Source organism: Heterodontus francisci, chromosome 8 (assembly GCF_036365525.1).
Source record: "Heterodontus francisci isolate sHetFra1 chromosome 8, sHetFra1.hap1, whole genome shotgun sequence".
NCBI classification, from domain to species: Eukaryota; Metazoa; Chordata; class Chondrichthyes; order Heterodontiformes; family Heterodontidae; genus Heterodontus; species Heterodontus francisci.
The window spans coordinates 30,732,249-30,753,567 of record NC_090378.1 but is presented as its reverse complement, the minus strand read 5'-3'; the positions used below and the strand labels follow the sequence as shown (position 1 = coordinate 30,753,567).

At 41.9% G+C, this 21,319-nt stretch overlaps 1 protein-coding gene across 1 annotated transcript in view; it reads right to left on the bottom strand.

Moving 5' to 3' along the window:
* Positions 1-1,518: 1,518 nt before the first annotated feature.
* LOC137372732 (KICSTOR complex protein SZT2-like) overlaps positions 1,519-21,319 on the bottom strand; it is a 284,408-nt gene continuing 264,607 nt past the window's right edge. The window contains exons 70-74 of the mRNA XM_068036900.1: positions 19,346-19,468; positions 12,113-12,599; positions 10,843-10,959; positions 3,352-3,420; positions 1,519-2,657 (exon numbers count right to left, since the gene is read on the bottom strand). Coding sequence (XP_067893001.1) covers positions 2,511-2,657; positions 3,352-3,420; positions 10,843-10,959; positions 12,113-12,599; positions 19,346-19,468 — 943 coding nt within the window. The 3' untranslated portion in view covers positions 1,519-2,510. The remainder of the gene's footprint in view (positions 2,658-3,351; positions 3,421-10,842; positions 10,960-12,112; positions 12,600-19,345; positions 19,469-21,319) is intronic.

Below are 21,319 nucleotides of genomic sequence, written 5' to 3'. Positions count from 1 at the left end.
GCTGCTTGTAAAGGCCAAACTGGAGTTTTTAAAAAAAATAAATGTACTATAAGTATTATATTACATGGTTAGATAAGCTATTAAGCTTGAGATATATTTCAGTGACTGCGTCATTTAGTGTCGCAGGTTTACAATTCGTCATTAGTTGATAACGCTCAATCTGACTGCTCAGGTAACTGAAAGGCTTTGTTGAGTTCCAGCCAGATAACTAGAATATTGACTTCGTTATAACAAAAAAAATGGAAAATAACCATCAATCTTTTCATATCATTGACCAGTCCCACCTTAGTGCAAAAAAGTATATGTTGATTTGTTCTCTTTATTAACTGAGGAAAGTTCTGCTTTAAAGTGAATAGGGTATGCATCCTGTGTAATGCTTTCAAAGGTCCTCCTGGGAAGAAATTGGTTTGCTGCACCTACAGACAAAAACTGTTAAATTAATTTCTCCAGGCAAATTCCTCAGCAGAAGGCTGCACAGGGAAAAACACTCATCATGAATGGTTACAAGTAGAGGCAAATTTTTCACCGCATATTTTACAAGTTTTTTTTTCTTCATTGAAGGTAACCCCTGCATACATGCACCATTGTTGAAGAGGGTAGATAAACTAGTATTACTCCTCTACAATCTTGCTCTTGAACCAGCTATTAGGAGGTGTAGCATGGAGTTGCTTTACCTTACCTGTTCCCTTGAAGTAATGCCTCACCAAGTGGGGAATTACAGAAGATATTCAAAATTACATTATGGTCCAGCACTGTTTTAACCCACTGCATTAGTTTGAAGGTTGTGATGTTTTATTAAGAGTCTATATTCATGCTTCACTCTGCTTTTTATTAGTAGCACAAGTAAGCCTCCAGTGATGAGAAGAGGAGGAAGGGGAATTAGCTGCAGGAAAATGATAGATTTTGTGTCCTATATTGCAGCTTGAGCTGACCTTTGATACGATGAGACATTAAATGTTACAACTTGCCCAGATTAACCACCAACATTTACAAATATCACCAGGGCCAGCGTTGTTCAATGACTGAATCAATCAAATTGTACTACATCTGATTCCATGATTTTTACCTGTGTTTTGGAATTACATTCTGCAATTCCATGTTTTCAGAATTAAAATCATTGGTATATGGTGATTGAATAAACCAAATTCTGTTTTTACAGAATGGGATTACCAGATTTTCCTGGTTTTTCGGGGATTATATTCTGAATTCTGCCTATTTTCTGAATTATCCAAAACTTCAAGCCAGGAAGATGAGGAAGAAAAAATTAAAATATTGATGGAGGAACAAAACAGTTGTAATATTGAAAGTGAATAGAAACTCACTGGTCTATAGACCAGAAAACATTTAGATAGTACAGAGAAACACTTTGTTCACACATAAAGTGATTAATAGAACTTTATTATTTTACAATGATAATTCATCCATTTTCACTATATACATAATATACATCAAATATATTCACTTACAATTAATTGTCCCCAAGCAAGGAGATATTGTGCAGCTGCAACTAAGTCTATAGTTGACACTGAAATTCTACAAAGGAATGTGCTTTAAAACCAAAGGTACTTCTTACGCACTCCAAGCAGTCATTCCTAAGTGCACCATCATCTTTATTTCACTGTAGGAGTGGTCAGGAAGCCATGCTCAAAGTAACACTTTACCAGGCCATGTATGGAAATAGTGTCACAAAGTGAATGTAATGCAGAAATTAGGATTTTGATTTATATTTTTAAGGTGAAAATAATCCTGAATTTTAAAAAGATTATGATACCTGTGAATTTCACAGTAAATTATATACAATTGTTTTCCAGTGCATTTAAGTTTGTGATGATGCAGATACCTAATGAAACAAAATGTTCAAAAGGTTCAGATTCAATAACCTAGACACTTGTTTTACAACCACACAGTCTCAGATTCTCATTCCCACTGAGTCTAGTTGCTCAAGCTATCTACAACACAATGATGAGTTTTGTCAGTTCATCACCTTGATCAGGGAGGGAGGAAGAGAGGGGAAGGAAAGGCCTTTCATGTACCTTGTCCTATAGCCACAGTGCTGTCTGGCTACAGGATGAGCAATATTTCAGTTGAATCTGCAGATAATTGTTCCACCTTCCTGAGTTGGCATCATACAGGGATGAAACAACCAAGACGAAGAAAGGAAAGAAAAAGGTTTAAAAGAAAATGTGATGTAATATTAATTAGAATAAGCTATAAATTCAGTAAATAAAAATAAATTAATAAATGCAAATGTGTAAAAAACATGGACTGTCTGACTTTGGAAGGCATCCACAGATCTGTAGAAGAATGCCCCAACAGCGTCAGCCTTCAAAACAAGTGAACATACTGGGATAAGAAGATTGAATCATAATAAAGGCAATTCTTCTCTCTCTCTGTGGAACATACCAACCACAGTTTCTTGCCTTGAGCAATTGAGGAGTAACGATGTGAGTGTAAAAGTCAGTATAATAAATCAGATTAGTCCAAAAGACAATGCAGGTGGGCTTGATGTGTTACTGTAGCATACCAGTCCACAGGTTAAAGCATGCAGTGTTGATGACAGACTCCAGGTGATAGTACATGGATACAAGCTGAGGTAGCGGGCTGTCACTATTCTGTGGCTGTGCAGGAAGTGGCTCTCGAAATACAACCTTTAGATTCTGAAAAAGAAAAGGCATCTTCGAAAATTGTACTAGGTTAGTGGAAATACACAGCCACATTATATTGAAACCGTGTACATTTTTGTTTTAAGAGAGGTTATAAAATGAACTTTTTTTTTCTTGTCAGTTTCCTCGATTTCTATAAATACACAATGAGGCAAAAGGGCAACCTTCTCAGAAACTTCCACTGCTTTGAGCTACCACTAGGATAAGTGCGGCTTCAGGATGACTCGCCTTGTGATATAATCGGGTACTATAAGGAGCCACTGGATTGTTGATCCAGCAATGTCATTATTAGAAATACAAGAGCATTCCAGAGTAATATTAACTCTTTCCTCCTGATATTCTGTATGAAATCTGTTCAACCCCAGCAGCATCATTAAGATCAGTAGCTCACTCTGTTATTACTGGGTCAAAGTTGCATGTCAACAGTAGATGCACAATTCATTGTAACAGCAACATTTTGCAACTGCTGCACTGCCACACATTCATTTCTTACTCTCTTGATACAGGTTTGTCACTCACCTTCCCCTATGTATAGAGGGAAAATGCCTTTAGTTATACAAGTGTTCCTTGGAGCCTCCTGCTGAGACTCGCAGTTTTATACAAGCGATGTATCATCCTGTCTATATCCTACATAGGTCTCTCAGACACTTTGTGATTCTCTATATCAGAGGCTCTTTTGAGATCTTACCGTCTTTGCAGACTGTGAATCAAGAAAGATGAGAACAAAACAGTCGATAAACTTCTGATTCAACACCGCCTGTGAAGGAAGTTACACAACAGCATTCAGATAAGCTGGAGCCAACCACAGCCCCTCCTCTTTCCCCATACAGGTGAATGTAACCCTAACTACATGACAGACATACAGTGATGCACAAGACCAAAACATGACAGACCACAGTGGTCATCCATAATGTAAAGAAACAAGTTAGGATTTTTTTAATATATAATTTTTAATAGGTACATTAGTCCCCCATATTCTTAGCTTGTTACAAGAACATGAAAAAAATAAGAAAAAGTTTTTTTGGTGATGAATAACGTTAAGGCAATACCACTTGCTCATGCTTCACTTGTGATTGATTGATCATGCCTGTCCTAGCAAAACCCATCAAAACATTTCAAATGTATTTATCCTACAAATGAGCACTTCCCACTTGGAAAACATACATCAGAAGGATAAGAAAATACCAAGCCTGCAAAATGCTTTGACCCAAGCACTGCTAAATCAATGCAGCGATGGAGGCAATGTCAATCAGCATCCTCCATGATGTTAAAATACCTGGAGACCAGAGTGCTGAAAGGTTCAGATGAAATGCTATGCAATGAGAACCATACAAATGGCTGAGTCATCAGAGTCTATTTTAAAAGAGAAGTTGTCACCCTGTGTCAGGAAATGTCGCAGCATGGATCGAAAGTTTGCTGATGGACAGGAAACAAAAGGTCAGGGCTAAGGCGCATTGCTCAGATTGGAGAAGGGATGGAAATACTGCTCTGCAGAAGTTGGTACTTGGTATACATAGATTATCTGAACAAGTTTAAGAACACAATGCACCAAGGCTCCTTAGACATCACCTTCCAAACCCGCGACCTCTATTACCTAGAAGGACAAGGGCAGCAAATACATGGGAACACCACCACCTGCAAGTTCCCGTCCAAGTCACACACCATCCTGACTTGGAACTATATCGCCATTCCTTCACTGTCGCTGGGTCAAAATCCTGGAACTCCCTTCCTAACAGCACTGTGGGTATACCTACCCCAAATGGACTGCAGCGGTTCAAGAAGGCAGCTCACCAACACCTTCTCAAGGGCAATTAGGGATGGGCAATAAATGCTGGCCTGGCCAGCGACGCCCACATCCCATGAATGAATAAAAAAAAACACAAATTTGAAATTTGCTGATGCCATAAAAGCACGGGGTTTGACAAATAGTGAAGAGGACTGTAAAATAATTCAGGAAAGCACAGACGGATTAGTGGAATGGGCAGACAGGTGATAGATACAATTTAGTGTAGATATGTGTCAGGTAATAATTTTAGGAGGAAAATGGAATGGGGGTGTACACTCCGTGGAATGATGCTAATGAGTGTACATGAACAGAGACCTGAGGGTTAAAATAACTAATTCTCTGATTGGTTACGCCACATTTGAGTACAGTGCAATTTTGGGCACTTCCTATTATAGCAATAAGACATTAAAGTGACAGAGTGTTCAGTGGGAAACTATTATGTGAAGAGACTAGAGATACTTGTAATATTTTCCCCACAGCAGAGAAGGCTAGAAGACTTAATAATGTTTCTTTTAAATTATGAAGATTTCTAATGGGGCGACTTGGAAAAGATTATTTCCTTTGTTTAAGGAGTTGCTCATGAGGGGTTGTTAGTTGAGAATTTTCACTATGAAACTGAGAAGAGAACTGTGGGAGTATGGACTGCTTTGTCACAGGAAGTGGTTGAGGCAGAGACCATTGAATCTTTTCAGAGAAAGGTAGATCAATATTTGAGGCAGCGGAAGATACAGGGCAACTAGAGAAAGCAGGAAAATGGGATTAGTTTTGAATTGCTTCAACAAGAGCTGCTAAAGATATGATGGGGTAAACAGTCTCCTTCTGTGCTGTAAACTTGTGTGGTTTTATGAATTACATTGTTGTTATTACTTTAACACTTTTACAATGGAGAACAAAAATTCTACACTGATCCCAACTGGGATTCTGTAGTTTTATTAAAGATGGAGAACCCTACTTAAGAACATAGAACAGTACAGCACAGTACAGGGCCTTCGGCCCACGATGTTGTGCTGAACCTTTAACTTACTCTAAGATCAAACTACCTACCTACCCTTCATTCTACTATCATCCATGTACCTATCCAAGAGTCGCTTAAATGTCCCTAATGTATCTGCTTCTACTACCACCGCTGGCAGCGCATTCCACGCACCCACCACTCTCCGTGTAAAGAACCTACCTCTGACATCTCCCCGAAACCTTCCTCCAATCACCTTAAAATTATGCCCCCTGGTGATAGCCCTTTCCGCCCTGGGAAAAATTCTCTGGCTATCCACTCTATCTATGCCTCTCATCGTCTTGTACCCCTCTATCAAGTCACCTCTCATCCTTCTTCACTCCAATGAGAAAAGCCCCAGTTCCCTCAATCTTTCTTCGTAAGACATGCTCTCCAGTCCAGGCAGCATCCTGGTAAATCTCCTCTGCACCCTCTCTAAAGCTTCCACATCCTTCCTATAATGAGGCGACCAGAACTGAACACAATATTCCAAGTGTGGTCTAACCAGGGCTTCATAGAGCTGCAGCATAACCTCGCGGCTCTTAAACTCAATCCCCCTGTTAATGAAAGCCAACACACCATACGCCTTCTTAACAACCCTATCAACTTGGGTGGCAACTTTGAGCGATCTATGGACATGGACCCCAAGATCCCTCTGTTCCTCCACACTACCAAGAATCCTGTCTTTAAGCCTGTATTCTGCATTCAAATTCGACCTTCCAAAATGAATCACTTCACACTTTTCCAGGTTGAACTCCATCTGCCACTTCTCAGCCCAGGTCTGCATCCTGTCAATGTCCCGTTGCAACCTACAACAGCCTTCCACACTATCCACAACTCCAGCAATCTTTGTGTCATCGGCAAACTTGCTAACCCAGCCTTCCACTTCCTCGTCCAAGTCATTTATAAAAATCACAAAGAGCAGAGGTCCCAGAACAGATCCCTGCGGAACACCACTGGTCACCAAGCTCCATGCTGAATACTTTCCATCTATTACCACCCTCTGTCTTCTATGGGCCAGCCAATTTTGTATCCAGACAGCCAACTTCCCCTGTATCCCATGCCTCCTCACTTTCTGAATGAGCCTACCATGGGGAACCTTATCAAACGCCTTGCTAAAATCCATATACACCACATCCACTGCTCTTCCTTCATCAATGTGTTTTGTCACATCTTCAAAGAATTCAATAAGGCTTGTGAGGCATGACCTGCCCCTCACAAAGCCATGCTGACTGTCTCTGATCAAACCATGCTTTTCCAAATAATCACAAATCCTGTCTCTCAGAATCCTCTCCAATAATTTGCCCACTACCGACGTAAGACTGACTGGTCTATAATTCCCAGGGTTATCCCTATTCCCTTTCTTGAACAAGGGAATAACATTTGCCACCCTCCAATCATCTGGGACTACTCCAGTGGACAGTGAGGACGCAAAGATCATCGCCAAAGGCACGGCAATCTCTTCCCTCGCTTCCCGTAATATCCTTGGGTATATCCCGTCTGGCCCCGGGGACTTATCTGTCCTCATATCATTCAAAATTTCCAGCACATCCTCCCCTCTTAACCTCAACCTGTTCGAGCATATCAGCCTGTTTCACGCTGTCCTCACAAACGACCAGGTCCCTCTCACTAGTGAATACTGAAGCAAAGTATTCATTTAGGACCTCCCCTACCTCCTCCGACTCCAGGCACAAGTTCCCTCCCCTATCCCTGATCGGCCCTACCCTCACTCTGGTCATCCTCTTGTTCCTCACATAAGTGTAGAACACCTTGGGATTTTCCTTAATCCTACCCCTCTAGAGCCCTGTCTGATCCTTGCTTCCTCAACCTTAAGTAAGCTCCTTCTTCCTCTTCACTAGCTGTTCCACATCTCTTGTCATCCAAGGTTCCTTCACCCTACCATCCCTTCCTTGCCTCATCGGGACAAACCTATCCAGCAGTCGCAGCAAGTGCTCCCTAAACAACCTCCACATTTCTGTCGTGCATTTCCCTGAGAACATCTGTTCCCAATTTATGCTCCCCAGTTCCTGCCTAATAGCATTGTAATTCCCCCTCCCCCAATTAACTATTTTCCCATCCCGTCTGCTCCTGTCCCTCTCCATGACAATAGTAAAGGTCAGGGAGTTGCGATCACTATCACCCAAATGTTCTGCCACCGAGAGATCTGCCACCTGGCCTGGTTCATTGCCAAGCACCAAGTCCAACATAGCCTCCCCTCTAGTCGGCCTATCTACATATTGAGTCAGGAAACCTTCCTGGACACACCTGACAAAAACTGCTCCATCCAAACTATTTGCACTAAGGAGGTTCCAATCAATATTAGGGAAGTTGAAGTCACCCATGACAACAACCCTGTTACTTCTGCACCTTTCCAAAATCTGCCTCCCAATCTGTTCCTCCGTGTCTCTGTTGCTATTGGGGGGTCTATAGAAAACTCCCAACAAAGTGACTGCTCCTTTCCTGTTTCTGACTTCCACCCATAATAACTCAGTAGACAAACCCTCCTCGACGACCTCCCTTTCTGCAGCTGTGATACTATCCCTGATTAACAATGCCACTCCCCCACCTCTTTTCCCTCCCTCCCTATTCCTTTTGAAACATCTAAACCCCGGAACATCCAACATCCATTCCTACCCCTGTGATATCCAAGTCTCCGTAATGGCCACAACATCGTAGCTCCAAGTACTGATCCATGCTCTAAGTTCATCACCCTTATTCCTGACACTTCTTGCGTTAAAATAGACACACTTCAACCCATCATACTGGCTGCAACTTTGCCCTGTCAATTGTCTAACCTTCCTCACAGATTCTTTGCACTTGGTATCTGCCTGTTCAACAGCTACCCCGTCCACTGATCCGTAGCTCCGGTTCCCATCCTCCTGCCAAACTAGCTCCCGAAGAGCTCTAGCAAACCTCCCGCCCAGGATATTGGTGCCCCTCCAGTTCAGATGCAACCCGTCCCTCTTGTACAGGTCCCACCTTCCCCAGAAGGTATCCCAATGATCCAAATATCTGAAGCCCTCCCTCCTACACCAGCTCAGTAGCCACGTGTTCAGCTGCACTCGCTCCCTGTTTCTAGCCTCACTAGCATGTGGCACCGGTAGCAATCCTGAGATTACTACTCTGCTCGTCCTGCCTTTTAGCTTCCAACCTAACTCCCTATATTCGCTTTTCTGCTCCTCATCCCTTTTCCTAGCTATGTCATTGGTACCGATGTGTACCACAACCTCTGGCTGCTCCCTCTCCCCCTTAAGAATCCTGTAGGCTCGATCCGAGACATCCCTGACCCTGGCGGCAACATACCATCCGGGAGTCTCGTTCGCGACCACAGAATCTCCTGTCTGTTCCTCTAACCATTGAATCTCCTATCACTATCGCTCTCCTATTCTCCCCCCTTCCCTTCTGAGCCACAGAGCCAGGCTCAGTGCCAGAGACCAGGCCACTGTGGCTTTCCCCTGGTAGGTCCCCCCCCGCAACTGTATCCAAAATGATATACTTATTATTGAGGGGAACGGCCACAGGGGATCCCTGCACTGTGCGCCTATTCCCTTTCCCTCCCCTGACGGTCACCCAGCTACCTTTATCCTGTAACTTAGGTGTCACTACTTCCTATAACTGCTCTCTATCATCCCCTCAGCATCCTGAATGATCCGAAGTTCATCCAGCTCCAGCTCCAGTTCCCTAACGCGGTCTGTGAGGAGCTGGAGTTGGGTGCACTTCTCACAGGTGAAGTCAGCAGGGACACAAGTGGTGACCCTTACCTCCCACATCCTGCAAGAGGAGCATGCAACTGCCCTAGCTTCCATCCCCTCCGCATTAAATTGACAACAGAGATTTTAAAAAAAAGGAAAACCTTACCTTACCAAACCCTCCACACAAGAGTCCTTTTGTTTTGGTTAGAGGAGGAGGATGGGTGGGAGACACTACACGTGTAGTGTTTCGGGTTTAGCCACTGCCCGAATATATAAGTTTATTTACCCAGCAGTCCCCATGTCCGCCGAAACAAGAGGTAAGTACTTTATACTGAAACTTACCTTCCCAGCTGCCCCCTTGCTCGCACCATCGCTATCTGAACCAGTTCAGATTGCACCTGAACCAGTTGTCTTAAGTAGGAGTAGATAAGCAATTCTAATAACCTTTGAAATGTTACTGACACTTGGTAGGTGAAGTAAAGCCAAAAGATTAACCACATTTTGGTAACATTGGGCGGCATAGTGGCACAGTGGTTAGCACCGCAGCCTCACAGCTCCAGGGACCCAGGTTCGATTCTGGGTACTGCCTGTGCGGAGTTTGCAAGTTCTCCCTGTGTCTGCGTGGGTTTTCGCCGGGTGCTCCGGTTTCCTCCCACATCCAAAGACTTGCAGGTGATAGATAAATTGGCAGTTATAAATTGCCCCTAGTGTAGGAAGGTGATAGGAAATATGGGATTACTGTAGGGTTAGTATAAATGGGTGGTTGTTGGTTGGCACAGACTCGGTGGGCCGAAGGGCCTGTTTCAGTGCTGTATCTCTAAATAAAATAAATAAAAACTACTGCTCCTTTACATTGAAGCTTGGACACTTTTGTTGATGGTTATATGACTGAAACAGGAACAATTTTGAAATGCTCCTTCTATAAGAGCTTATTCAAATACTTCTGATTCAGAATTGGTCTGAACCTTCAATTCTTTTGGGGTTCATAGCATTGTAGGAGTAAAATAGTTCTTTCTTCTGGACTCAGGAAACTCCCTCTACTCCCTCTATAAGTGGAATAAAATCAGTACTCCCATTTGTATGACTTCCCCAAGGAAACAGGCTGACATTTGGTGATTACACATCAAAATGATAAGACGAACCTTTGCAAATAACCTCTATGGCAAAACACATGTCATAGCCCAGTTTCCCTACAATGCTGCCATAACCATAACCGCAACCCCCCTACCATCCTATTGCCACAACACCACACACTAGCCAACATATCATAACAGGTCCCTAATAATCCCACACCCTGCACCCAACCACTTCTGCTAGAGCATCCTGGAAATCTTCCCATCAGTCTTCTTAAGTATACCATTAAGAGATAAATTAGTTACACAGGTAGGTGAATATATAATTATCATCAAGGCCAATGATTTCAACTGCCCGCACAAAGATACACAAAATCGTGGAGTTCAGCCTGAAAATATCACCAACACAAAGTTTTATTGCACAGCACAAGTCATTTGATCATCTTAAATCAGTTTCCCCAATAATGTTTGTTAGATAGGATAAAATAACTTATCCATAAGCAATCCACAAATTTTAGCAAAGAAGTTTGTTGGCATATTGCACTACTGTCTGGAAGCTCATTTTCAGTAATGTACCCACCTCTGACTTAAAACAGGCAATGGATGTAAATCGGTTAGGTACTGGGTTTTAACTTACCAGATACTGGATTCCTCTATCTGCATCTACGAAGTGTCGACAACTCTGGGAAAATCGGTTGAGTAAAACCTTGATGAGACTCTGATACCAGCTGGTACTCATCGACAGGAAGCAATCCTGGAACAAGAGAGAGCAGAGCAATGATAAATGCAAGGAGCTAATAGGATAGAAAGAGCAATCATGAAAGTGGGAAAAGGTAAATAGAGTTGTGAGAAACAAATTTAAAAGAGGTCAATTAGAAACATTGATCCCAATGTTTTTTCTTCATGTATAATGTTTCTTCTCAGTGAAATAATCAGGATTGAATCTATGAAAAAAGATTTACATGAATGCTTGTCTGAAGTTGGAAATAGTGTTGGAGATGGAATTAAGGAATATTGTTGACGCAGATTAGTCAAAGCTTTACTTTGCAGCTGCCATATGCTATACTGCTTGCTGATGCAAAGCGTAAAAACGTTTGTGCCTCAACACTAACATTCCTTATTCTTGACGACAGTGTGATTCATAACAAAAATTATACATTGCAGTTTCAGATATCATTCTTAATGATTAGAGAAGGAGCTAAATTTCTGATTGTACATTTCTAAATTCAAATTAAACTTTGAAAAACTTATAGCTATGTATTTTGAATGCATTTTTTCTCAAAACAACCAAGTTTTACATTGTATTTTACTACTGTAACATCTATCATGCATGCTTACTAAAATTATGTTTAAACTCAATATAATATAGGATCATGTAGATTAATGTAATGTCCACTAACTGTGATGCATTTCACTGTTCTAAACACAATATGCAGTGATACAGGTAAATGATTTTGAGGAGAACCTTCAACATAAAGTATTCCCCAGCCTATGTTATACCACAGAAAACACAACTTTGATTTTCAGTTCCATGGAGACTCTTCAACCAGAGAGTCACTTTGCCAATGCTTGTTATGGATACATCAGCAGAGATTTAGAAATACTCAGTCACCATCTACCTTTGGTTGCTCAGATGCATCCCCATTAATATACAGGCAAGTCCTGGATTCCTATGCATTAAATTCTTTATGGAGTCAATGCCCGTCGCACAAGTTCATTGACATCAGTTTTGGGTATGTCAGGAATAGATTCAATAGGGTTCCACCAAATATATATCAATAAATAATCCAGGGGAAGTACCTGAGCCACCAGGTGACAACAGTTGTAAGGAACTCTCATCACAACACAGAGTGTATTGAAAATAATCACTCAGCTTTCTGATAACTACAGAATATTTTATCTCTCACCAGTTGTGGGTCAATCTCAGAAATGGATTTGCTATGCACAGCACCGAGTAACTCTTCCAGTTCTGCAAAGGACAGCTTGCTCATTTTGTGTTTGTCTGATGATAGATGCTCTCCCAGGAAGAGGCGTTGCCAGAGAACATCACGACGACAGTGGGACTTTGCTTGTTGAACCATCATTGCAATCTGTTCTTGGGCTGTTGCTACCTCTGATGCCAGCAAAGGGAAGAGTGGAGAAGAATAGAACAGCTCTGGCGCCATCTTCAATGGTTTCCTATGCGAGTAAAACTCACTGGAATCACTTGCCTCATCCCACCCCTCTGGGTCCGTCTCCCTCCGTTCAGGTTCATATTTTTCTAACAACGAGGAATCTCTAGTAAAGTCCAAAGAGTCCCTACGAGTTTGTGGTAATTTCTTGAAGCGTCTCATATCAGCAGTCAGCCTTGGAAAGAGCTCCCGGCAGCTCGTCATGATCACATAGAAACGCAATCTTAAAAAAAAAGATGAAACTTTGAAAATTCCATGTCATTTGAAACGAACTAATTTTTCAGACAGGTGTAGTTTGTTTCAGGACCAGAAAAGCACAATATATCTATTCTCTGGGACAATGAAGGCTTAACATCTTTCATGTGCTTTACATTAATATATTCTTCATGTCTTGTCCTTGGGGGGAAAAGAAAGCTTTGTATGTTTACGATATGACACATGGAATTTTGCATTTGTACTTATTTGTAATAGAGCAAAGAAAGGGCTTGAGTCATAAACTATGAAAATGATGGAGATACAACTGGAATTGCAATAATATGAACTAAGCCAATAGAAAGATAAAAATGTTTCATCTTGTGCACAGGCAGAAAAGTGATGGAGGTAAGCGATATGTGTTGGATTTTTTTAAATTACTATTTTCATACACTATAGTTGATCTCATTTGAATGCATCAGGGAGACTATAAAGCTAGGGCCAGTTCTTCCTACAGATGCAGATTTGCTGGAAGCTACGCTTTTTCGATGTTTTTTGTTCTCTAAATGAAGAATGGAACAATGGCATTGTTGACATCCAACGCTGCTATCAACTCAGATGCACAGTAAAACTCCATTTACCTTTAGCTCAACAAGTAGATTGAAAGTTCCAATGCATAATATTAATAATGAAGATATGAAATGAAATGCCTTTACCCACCATTTTAAAGACCTTAATATGTTTATTTTAAATTGTACAGCATCCCAAATGTGTCTTAACCCGCAAAAAATTATACATGTACATTTTCCCATGTCACACACCAGCCATTTCTATGGTGACTTTGAATGATATCGTCAATTTTGACCTACTGTACTAAATTAAAACTTTATGCTGTGAATGCTCCAATTGATTGTGCTTAGCACCCTTAACAATGGAGAAGGTCATCAGTATGACCTATACCTGAACCCAATACCCAGGGAAAGGGAAAAGTAGTCATATCTGACTAACTGAATTTTTTGAGGAGGTAACAAGGAGCGAGGATGACGGTTGTGCGTTTGATGTAGTCTACATGGATTTCAGCAAGATGTTTGACAAGGTCCCATATGGCAGACTGGTCAGAAAGCTAACAGCCAATGGGATCCAAGTGCAAGTGGCAAGTTGGATATAAAATTGGCTCAGTGGCAGATAGCAAAGGGCAATGGTTTACGGATGTTTTCGTGACTGGTAGGCTGTTTCCAGTGAAGTTCTGCAGAGTTCAGTTTTTCATGATTTATACTTTTTTTTATTCTTTCATGGGATGTGGGCATCACTGGCTAGGCCAGCACTTATTGCCCATCCCTAATTGCCCTTGAGAAGGTGTAGGTGATCCGCCTTCTTGAACCGCTGCAGTCCATGTGGCGTAGGTACACCCAAAATGCTGTTAGGAAGGGAGTTCCAGGATTTTGACCAAGTGACAGTGAAGGAACGGTGATATAGTTCCAAGTCAGAATGCTGTATGGCTTGGAGGGGAACTTGCAGGTTGTGATGTTCCCATGCATCTGCTGCCCTTGACCTTCTAGGTGGTAGAGGTGGCGTGTTTGGAAGGTGCTGTCGAAGGAGCCTTGGTGAGTTGCTGCAGTGCATCTTGCAGATGGCACACACTGCTGCCATTGTGCATCAGCGGTGGAGGGACTGAATTTGAAAATGGTGAATGGGGTGCCAATCAAGTGGGCTGCTTTGTCCCGGATGGTGTCGAGCTTCTTGAGTGTTGTTGGATCTGCACTCATCCAGGCAAGTGGACAGTATTCCATCACACTGCTGACTTGTGCCTTATAGATGCTGGACAGGCTTTGGGGAGTCAGGAGATGAGTTACTCTCTGCAGAATTCCCCGCCTCTGACCTGCTCTTGTAGCCACAGTATTTATGCGGCTGCTCCAATTCAGTTTCTGGTCAATAGTAATCCCCAGGATGTTGATAGCAGGGGAATTCAGTGATGGTAATGCCATTGAATGTCAAGGGGAAATGGTTGGACTCTTTCTTGTTGGAGATGGTCATTGTCTGGCACTTATGTGGAGCGAATCTTATTTGCCACTTATCAGCCCAAGCCTGAACGCTGTCCAGCTCTTTCTGCATATGGATACAGACTGCCTTAGTACCTGAGGAGTCGCGAATGGTGCTCAACATTGTGCAATCATCAGCAAACATCCCCACCTCTGACCTTATGATGGAGGGAAGGTCATTGATGAAGCAGCTGTAGATGTTTGGGCCTGGGACACTACCCTGAGGAACAGTGATGTGCTTGGACTGAGATGATTGACCTCCAATAAGTACAACCGTCTTCCTTTGTGCTAGATATGACTCCAACCAGTGGAGAGTTTTCCCCGATTCCCATTGACTCCAGTTTTGCTAGGGCTCCTTGATACCACATTCGGTCAAATGCTGCCTTGATGTCAAGGACAGTCACTCTCACCTCACCTCTTGAGTTCAACTCTTTTGCCCATGTTTGGACCTAGGCTGTTTGGACTGAGGTCAGGAGCTGAGTGTACTTAAATGTAGAGGGCACTAATATGAAGTTTGCAGATGATACAGAAATTGGTTGTGTGATTGATAGTGAAAAAGGCTGTAGACTGCAGGAAGATATCAATGGGCAGATGGGCAGAAAAATGGCAAATGGAATTCAATCCAGAAAAGTGTGAAGCAATGCACTTGGGGAGGGCAAACAAGACAAGGGAATACACAATAAACGGTAGGATACTGAGAAGTGTAGAGGAACAGAGGGAGCTTGGAGTGTATGTCCACAGATCCCCGAAGGCAAGACAGGTACATAAGGCGGTTAGGAAGGCATACGGATACTTTCCTTTATTAGCCAAGGCATAGATTATAAAAGTAAAGAGGGCATCCTAGAACTGTATAAAACACTGGTTTGGCCACAGCTAGAGTACTGCATACAGTTCTGGTCACTGCATTGCAGGAAGGCTGTGAATGCAATTGAGAGGGTACAGAGAAGATTTACGAGCATGTTGCTAGGAATGGAGAATTTTAATTATTAGGAAGGATTGGATAGGATGGGGTTGTTTTCTTTGAAGTGCCTAGATAGAGTGGATAGGAAGGACTGATTTCCCTTAGCAGAGAGTTCAATAACCAAAGGGCATAGATGTCAAACAATTGACGGAAGCATTATAGCAGAGTTGAGGAGAAGTTTTTTCACCCAGAGGGTGGTGAGGGTCTGGACCTCACTGCCTGAAAGGTGGCAGGGGTAGAAACGCTCATCACATTGAAAAAATACTTGGATATTCACCTGAAGCACCGTAACCTACAGGACAATGTACCAAGAGCTGAAAAGTGGGATTAAGCTGGATAGCTCTTGGCTGACACAGACACGATGGGCCGAATGACCTCCTTCTGAGCTGTAAATTGTCTATGTAGATGGACTACACCAATTCCCTCAAATATGTCAATTATTAATATAGTAACCATGAGGCTAGCTGTAGAAGTACACCTAAAATATCCAAAGGGAAGGGGTTGTTAGGTAAATTATTTTAATGTCTTCACCCATCATAAATATGTAAATTATTTATGCTTCCATCTTAGTCTCTCAGGCGCTGTACCTAATTTCTCATCTCAAAAGACAAAGTGATTCCCCATTTTCTCCGTTTCTCCAGGGCTACTCTTGAATCAGCAACTGCTAAGTTTCACAAGGTTGGCACAGACTGATGCATCAATCTCCCCTTCTGTAGAAGCTGCTTGCCTCATCTGCACCAGTGATCAGGAACTTGCATTGTTGTGAATTCTGGGTGAGAAAAAATATCCTACCTGCTTGATTAGACTACTTAACATATTTTAAGTGTGCAGAGTTAAGCGATCTCAGCTGGGGTGGTGATAATGGTACTACATTTGGCATCAGTACATTTAGTTTAAAAAGGAAAGATTAGGCAGGATTCCTGGTTCCTACTGACATCCAGCAGCCCTTGCTGGAAGTACGTGCATGGACGTCAGGTGAAGACAGGTATCTACTTAGGTGTTATTTTACTCCATTACCATTAAGTCTCATGCATGAATAATAGCTACTTGAGTTAGGTCCTGGAGGGCATCCAGCACCCTGGAGCCATTTTCCAGTAAGCAGCCATTGCCTTCGGTTGGCGGGGGCGGGGGTTAGTGGGAGAGGGAAGTTAAATTAAGTTTAAAAACAACACTAGGAAATTTAAGCATATATTTAATTCACAATATTCCATAACTAAGTAGGATTTGAGGAAAGATTATATAGTATCATTTTCATAGCCAACTGCGAGTAGGACATTTACAGATATTAAAATATTAGTGCAGGCATATACACCATAACAGTGCATACCTGATACAATTTTGAGCATAGCCAGTTTATTATATATTTTTAAATTAGTTATTAATTTTTATGTTGATTTTTTTTTAGCACACAGTAATATCAAATGGTAATAATAAACTGGGAGAAGTTAGCTTACAATCCCTGTAGATTAAGGATCCAGACATACACTCAAGAGAGAATTCTAGTTTAATACATGCACAGTTCACAATCACTTGAAAGGTCTGTGGACACGCAGCTTAGCTACTGAAATGTTACTTTCAGTACGGTCTGAATGTAGCGTGTCATCCACGTGCAAACGCAGTCAGTCATTCAAAGCAAAAAATCACTAGGTACTATCGTCTTGTTGCAGCAGCCGCTCGATCGTCCAGAAACCCATCCAAATGATCATCCTGGATTTTATCTCAGATCTACATTCAGACAGACAAAGAGGGCAGAAAACAGCAGCTTTGGATGTGGAAGGGTGGAAGGTGAGGTGCAGTCAGAGAATGAGGAAGTGTGCCTCAAAAATAGGTAATCAAATCCAGAATATGACCCAATATGCAGGAATTGCTTGAAAAGATCACATGACGAGTAGTTACTCCAAAACTGAAAGACTTAAGAGGGTTATGATTTTCCTCAGCTGAATGATGGCCTATTCAGTTCCATAACATATAAGAAATGAGAAACAGCTTTTTGATCCATTGAACCTCAGATCTCCAGAACCCTCTCTCCCATTGCAGCGTTGATCAAAGTCGAAAGAACCTCAAAGTTTTTGGCTCTATTATCCTGACTGGCAAATTACTCCACATACTTAACACTGAGTAAAGAGGTTCATACACAAATAAGTTTTAAATGCTCTTTTTACTAAGAACCATGTAGGTCCTCTAGTCCTATTTTCCTGCTCATTTGAAGTGATAATCTGGGATATCTTTATTATTTAATTAAACAACTTTGTTGAGGTGTCCTAATTTTTTCTCATAGCTCATCCCTTTTATATTTGGGTTCAGTGTTGTCACCATTCTCTGTAATTTTTCCAATGATGTTTACCACATTTATAGTTCGAAGTCTCGTGGAAAGCCATCACATAGCTTCTATAATAAAAGCAAAATACTGGAGATGCTGGAAATCTGAAATAAAAACAAGAAATGCTGGAAATACTCAGCAGGTCTGGCAGCATTTGTGGAGAGAGAAGCAGAGTTAACGTTTCAGGTCAGCGACCCTTCATCAGAATACTGAAGGGTCACTGACCTGAAACGTTAACTCTGCTTCTCTCTCCACAGATGCTGCCAGACCTGCTGAGTATTTTCAGCATTTCTTGTTTTTATTACATCGTTTCTATAGATTTGTATTTTACTTCTTCAGCTATAATTATAATCCCAATACACTATGAACTTTCTTAATTGCTCTGCCAAACATTCTGGACATGGAAACAAATGTTTACCCTACTAATTAACCCTAAGTCTCCCTAATATTACTTACTGTGTACTATTGATCCATATTTCAGACACATGTATAATTCATCAGTGTTCATTTTCCATTTGTCTGAAGAATCCTTTTGCAAATCTTTAACCATTATATTTTTATAAGTGGGAGGTAAACAAATGAGGAAGACTTGAGATTTTTAAGGTGCACACAGTTTAGTGACTGCAGAATATGTAATCCTGGGTTGTAGCTTGCCAACAAACCTAAATGAGTCTTCCTTAGGTTTTCTTAACTCTAACTCCCTGGCCCAAGACAATATGACCCCACTAACCATGGCCGTAGTATGGTTTGCAAAAAAAAATCTGTTCTCACTGTGTATCAATGCTTCAAACGTCCCTCTGCTATGGTTCTGATATTGATTGTAGTAGAAGGCAGTTAATGGAGTGTAATAATAGTGATCAGATTCAGTCTTAGCGCCATAGCTTGATGAACCAGAAACCCATCAGAAACGACTTCAATTACAATTTATAGACAAATCGACCAAAAGGATAATTAACAAGTAGTTCTACTTGTTTCTGAGGTGTGTGTCAAATAGGTCTGCACTTACTAATTAGATTTGTGTAGAAACAACAGATCAGAGGAATATTTATGTTGGAAAGATTAAATTTTGAATATATAGTTAATTGATTCTCACTCTAGAGAGTGAAAATTCTTGAAGTCACTGCAATTACTGCTTTACCCCTCCCAATATAACAGTGGCACATTCAAGCCCAGTTGCTAAGCTTATCAAGCATCCACAAGATTCCAGCTTTGAGATTTGACAGAAGCATCACAGGCACATAAACTTTGCACAGGTACACAGCTTTTGCAAATGTTTCTCACTACAGTAGCATAGAAAGATGTAGAGACTACAACACTCTTCACAGTGAAGGAGGGAACCTAGAAATACAAATAATCGAGGGAATGAATTAGAGACTATATGCTTCCTATATTTAAACTGCAGGTATTGAAAAATAAGGCCACCTAAATGAATCAAAGGAAATAAGGGGTAATCCTACCGTAGCATGTTGCGTTCTGTTTCCGGTTGTTCTTCAAAAGGACCTGCACTATGACACACCAACAAGGACACGTCAAATTCATCATGGTGCCTGATTCCTTCAGAATCTTTATATGATCCAGATCTGGATGTTTAAAAAAAAGCAATTCCTCTGATAGACTTTTCATAAACACCAAAAATGATTCCAATACATTATTTTGTAAACTAATATAGTGATATCCCAGATTCTAAGCACCAAAGAAAAAGCTGGTAATTCGATATTTATTATATATAAACCACTCTAATTTGAAACTTCTACAGAAATATGGGCGGCACAGGGCGCAGTGGTTAGCACCGCAGCCTCACAGCTCCAGCGACCCGGGTTCAGTTCTGGGTACTACCTGTGCGGAGTTTGCAAGTTCTCCCTGTGACCGCGTGGGTTTCTGCCGGGTGCTCCGCAGCCAAAGACTTGCAGGTTGATAGGTAAATTGGCCATTGTAAATTGCCCCTAGTGCAGGTAGGAGAATGGTGGGGATGTGGTAGGGAACATGGGATTAATGTAGGATTAGTATAAATGGGTGGTTGTTGGTCGGCACAGACTCGGTGGGCTGAAGGGCCTGTTTCAGTGCTGTAGCTCTAAATAAAATAAAATAAAATAAATGCACGAGGTACATTATGAGCAGAGAACAAACATAACTGATCTCTGCCCATACTTTTAGTCAGTTACACTCTGATTACATCCAAAATCCACCTTACAAGTTAAAAACAGTATTTCTAACCTTGATCAGATTATTAGAGAAGGCATGTTTGGAATAGTTTGTGCAATTTGGGACACTATCTGTTCATAGACTCTTTTCAACAATGAGTCTGTCTGAGTTTCTGCTGCAGACGCAACAGACACTATCAAAAGGACACTGAAAATTTGGAGTGGGTTCAGAGAAACGCAATAATGATAATTCTAGGATTTATTTTATTCGTTCATTGGAAGTAGGTTTCGCTGGCTAGACCAACATTTATTGCCCATCCCTAATTGCCCCTGAGAAGGTGGTGATGAGCTGCCTTCTTGAACCGCTGAGGTCCATGGGGTGAAAGTACACCCACAGTGCTGGTAGGAAGGGAGTGCCAGGAGTTTGACCCAGTGACAGTGAAGGAAAGGCAATATAGTTCTAAGTCAGGTGTGTGGCTTGGACGGAAACTTGAAGATGGTGGTGTTTCCATGCAGCTGCTGCCCTTGTCCTTCTAGGTGGTAGAGGTCGTGGGTTTGGAAGGTGCTGTCGAAGGAGCCGTGGTGAGTTGCTGCAGCGCATCTTGTAGATGGTACACACTGTTGCCACTATGCGTTGGTGACGAAGGAAGTGAATGTTGAAGGTGGTGGATGGGGTATCAATCAAGCAGGCTGCTTTGTCCTGGATGGTGTCGAGCTTCTTGAGTGTTGTTGGAGCTGCACCTATCCAGGCAAGTGGAAAGTATTCCATCACACTCCTGACTTGGGCCTTGTAGATGGTGGACAGGCATTGGGGAGTCAGGAAGTGAGTTACTAGCTGCAGAATTCCCAGCCTCTGACCTGCTCTGTTGCCACAGTATTTATGTGACTGGTCCAGTTCAGTTTCTGGTCAACGGTAACCCCCAGGATGTCGATAGTGGGGGATTCAGTGATGGTAATGCCATTGAACATCAAGGGGAGATGTTAGATTCTCCCTTGTTTGAGATGGTCATTGCCTGGCACTTGTGTGGCACGAATGTAGGGTACAAAGTTATCAGGAGTGATGTGCACAGCTGAACTTGCTTTCACTGGAGACAGGCTGCAGAGGGACATGATCTGGGTCTTTCAATTGCTGAGTGACAAAGTAGTAGATCCCATCCTATTCCACATCTGCATTAATAACATAATAACATATGAAATAGTAGTGGAGTAGACAGTACGGCCCCTCGAGCCTGCTCCGCCATTCAATATGATCATGGCTGATCTTGTGCCTCAACTCCACTTTCCTGCCTG